General features: G+C 36.8%; 1 protein-coding gene across 1 annotated transcript in view; it reads left to right on the forward strand.

Annotated features, from left to right (window-relative positions):
• LOC106869061 (solute carrier family 35 member F4) overlaps positions 1-4,357 on the forward strand; it is an 87,046-nt gene extending 82,689 nt beyond the window's left edge. The window contains exons 10-11 of the mRNA XM_052970968.1: positions 2,323-2,412; positions 3,329-4,357. Coding sequence (XP_052826928.1) covers positions 2,323-2,412; positions 3,329-3,549 — 311 coding nt within the window. The 3' untranslated portion in view covers positions 3,550-4,357. The remainder of the gene's footprint in view (positions 1-2,322; positions 2,413-3,328) is intronic.
• The last annotated feature ends 18 nt before the right edge of the window (positions 4,358-4,375 follow it).

A 4,375-nucleotide genomic window follows, 5' to 3' on the forward strand; every position in this document is an offset into this window, starting at 1 on the left:
CACGTCCATGCTCTATTGCTGGCCGGCAAGAAAGAGATGAATTGAGCGGGAACGCTTGGTTGTTTAATTCTACGCATGCGTGAGACTACGCATGCGCACGGCGTTACTACAATATGTTATGGCGGCGAGCTGGCAGAATCGTTAGCACGCCGAGCAAAGTGCTTAGCAGCATTTCGTCCGTCCTTACATTCTGAGTTCAAATTCCACCGAGGTCGACTTTGCCTTTCATCCTTTCGGGGTCGATTAAATAAGTACTTGATTGCAACTTATTTCATCGACACCGAAAGGGGAAAGGCAACATCGACTTCGGCGGGATTTGAAACCAGAACATAAAAACGGACAGAATGCCGCTGTGCGTTTTGTCCGGCATGCTAACGATTCTGCTATCTCACTGCCTTTCATGTTGATAATAATAACAATGGCTTCTAATTTTGGAACAAGCCAGCAAGTTCGAGGGAGGGGATTAATCGATAGCATCGATCCCAGTGCTCAACTACTACTTATTGTATCGACGCCAACAATATGAAAGGCAAAGTCAACCTCGGCGGAATTTGAACTCAGAACGTGAAGACGGACGAAATACCACTAAGCATTTCACCCACTGTGCTAACGATTCTGACAGCATACCGTCTTAATAATAATAATAATAATAATAATAATAATAATAATAATAATAATAATAATAATAATAATGTTTCAACGTATACAGTGTATGCTTTCAGTGCTGATATCAGAATGAAGTTCGGACTGAAAAAGTGTGGTGTGTTAGTCTTGAAGAGAGGCAAAATCAATTGTACGGATGGGCTAACGATACCTTCGGTGGAAGGTTATGAAGCGGATACAAGAGACGGGCTATAAGTACTTGGGGATATTAGAAATGAATAAATTGATGGAGAAAGAAATGACAGAAAAATTTAAGGTGGGGTACTTGCGCAGACTGAGACTGATCTTTAAGTCGAAATTAAACGGACGGAATAAGATTGAAGCTATCAACACCTGGGCGGTTTCACTCCTTAGATATGGAGCAGGGGTAATCGCATAGACAGTAGACAAACTAAACAGCTTAAACAGAAAGACAAGGAAGATGCTGACTGGATACCCAGAAAGTGACACAGACGGACTGTATGTACCGAGAAAAAGAGGGGGAAGAGGACTGATTGGATGCGAACACAGTACAGTATTAGAGCAGAAGAAAACAACGTAGCATGGCATGTAAAAAATGCTACAGAACCGCTATTATTAGAAGTAAGAAGGTCAGGCTTGTGTAGGATGGAAGATTGTAAAGAAGAAACACTGTACAAGGAATTGAGAATGAATGTAACTGAAAATATGTGGATAAAAAGGAAAGAATGCATGGACAATTTCATAAAGATGTTGAAGTTAAAACAGACAGAGAAAAAAGATGGCTAAGGATGACTAAAAGTGATTTAAAACCGGAAACGGAGGCTCTAATCTGTGCTGCCCAAGAGCAAGCATTAAGAACCAATTACATCGAATACAGAATAGACAACACATCAGAAAGTGATAAGTGCAGAATTTGTGGACAACATGGTGAAACCATATAGCATATTACTAGTCAATGTACGCCACTAGCCCAGAAAGAATATACGAGACGTCATGACAATATAGCAAGGATTGTCTATTGAACACCTTGCAACAAGTATGGACATGACAGAGCAAAAAGTGGTATGAACATAAACCCGAAGGCATCATTGAGAGTGATAATGCAAAGAACCTATGGAATTTTATGATTCAATGCGACCATGAGATAGAGAATAGGAAACAATAAAGAAAGCAAACAATGCTGAATCATAGATATAGCATTGCTCAGCTAACAACAAGGTATATGATAAGAAAGAAAGAAAAGTCGATAGATATAGCTTGGGAGGTTAAGCAGTTGTGGTCGCTGAAGAAGGTGGTAGTAATACCAATAATTGTCGGAGCCCTGCGAATAGTGAGTAAAATTCTTGAGAAGTACATAGAACAAATAGGAGCTACAATAAGGGTAGAACGCTTGCAGAATACAGCACTGCTTGGAACCGCTCGAATACTCCGGATGGTACTCGAAAAATAAGGGGTATTACCTTAGTTCACAGCGTTAGAAGCTGTGTAAAGATAAAAAAAAAATAATAATGCGGTAGTCACGAGGAACGTATGGGCTCAAATATGGATCCAACAGGCCATTCAATGGTTCACTGCTTCAAAACAGATTTTCAGTTTTGCCCTCCAATCTTCCTTATTCATCTATTATTTTCCTAATGACTTTTTTGAAAAAGTACTGATTTTAAAATGTTATGATAATGTTTTTCACCTTTTTTGTAGCACACCAATTGGTATTTAATTATTCAGGAGTCTTCACAATCACCTTCTTCATAGAAACAGCTCTTCTATTTGGCATTCCTCTGGGTGCAAGTAAGCTCGATTTATTATTATTTTTAAACAATTGTCTTTCTGTTAATCAATGATTAAGAGTTTGACAAAACGTGTGCAGCACTTCATTCGTTACATGAAAGTTGTAAAATGCTGAAGAAATCGCACGCGATCGTACACTACAAGAAATAACTGACAAATCCCTCTCCAGTCACACCTTACATTTTCGCAGTAAGGAGGGGAAAGAGTGAACAGTGTTGTCCCTGATGTATATACGTGTTAATATAAAGCCCTGATAGGGTGTAAAGATAGAGTATTTCCAGTGTAGCACTCAACCCGAATTCTGGGCTACTAACACTGTCAGATTGCAGATTAATATCGAAATTCTTCAGGTGTCGAAAATCATGGTTTCACGACGGTAAAACCGTCGTGTGGCTTTAGCGAAAAGTAAAATATAATCAAATGATAAAACTAAGAAATACTTCGATACATCTTTAATGACTAGTTACAATTGTTTCTGTACCAACTTTGCCTTCAGCGCCAGTTACATAAAATTTCAGTGAAAATGTACGTATCATTTGCAGTTTTGTACATTAGAGTGGCACTTCGTCCGACTCGCATCAAAAGCTCTTAAATTGTGCATTTGCCAAACTTTGTTTTTTGCTTATATCGGGCAGAAATATATATATATATATATATATATATATATATATATATTATCAGTGTATTCAGAACTATTTTGTAGAGTGTTATTAGAGGGAAACTAGGTTATCGTGAGCAGATATAGTCACTTTCCTCTCTCAAACTTTGACTCAGTGAGGTTTAAATTTTATATTTATCAAAAGAAAAACGTATATCTGACGTTTCAAATTATCTCAGAACTGTATGTATGAAGTAATATCAATTATTCTACACATCCTAAAATCTCTCATTGCTTTTTGTTTATTTATTTTATTAGTTGCTGACATTGTATGGAGAAACAGCCAGTTTTCAGGAATGAAAATATCTGCATTGGTTTTAATCGAAGTTGGACTTTTGCTTACCATTTTACCAGAAGGTTGGCATCATTACGTAATTCGTGGTTTTAGATTCGTCAAAGAATTAGTAACAAAGCCACCACCTGAAGAAGATATCCCACCTCAGACTTCAAGATTCGAATGGAGAAATTCGATCAATTGATTCTTCTCGAAGAACATTGTAGTATTTTATACAAAAACAACGGTGACACTGGGCACAAGATTTATTGTGCGTTCATTTATACAAGATATCGTTTGTTTCTTATTCTTCTCTGTATCGCATGTTTGTCTCAGTATTGCCTGACGATGAAAGCATGTTTACTACATCCTCTTCACAAAGCTCGTAGAAAATCTACGAGTAAGTTCTGTTTGTATCACCTCATAATGGATACTGTGGATGAAAACGTCTGACAATCACAACACTACTAAAGAATTTAGAAGTCAATTCACAAACGCAATGTGCATTTAAATCTCATTAAATCGTATAAGGTGAATTTTTTCACTCAAATTCAAACTCAAATGTGTATATAGAACAAGCCGTCACTATGCTGTGTGTGTATGTGTGTGTGCTTTAATAACTTTAGGACGTAATCTATTACACCGCTAAACTTAGTGGCTATTTAAGTAATGTGTTCGTGGATAGTTAATGAGTCTGGTGTGATACTGAAGAAGGAGCAAGTACTCCCGAAATATGCATATACACCTATTACCTATTTTTCTATCTTCGATCGTATTGTTTACATAGACGTATTCGTATACGAAACGTCGTAACTTGCAGTGTTGGCTCTAAATTCTATAGAATATCTGTGGAGATAATTTAAAAGTGATTCAATCGCACTGCTAACACAAAAACGTAGGACACATTATTGACTTATAAATCTTTAATACACTTGGTAGTATATTATGGTTGTTAAACGAAATACGGTACGACTACCAGCAATTGATATATATATATATATATATATATATATATATATATATATATATAT

This window comes from Octopus bimaculoides, chromosome 10 (genome assembly GCF_001194135.2).
Source record: "Octopus bimaculoides isolate UCB-OBI-ISO-001 chromosome 10, ASM119413v2, whole genome shotgun sequence".
Taxonomy (NCBI): domain Eukaryota; kingdom Metazoa; phylum Mollusca; class Cephalopoda; order Octopoda; family Octopodidae; genus Octopus; species Octopus bimaculoides.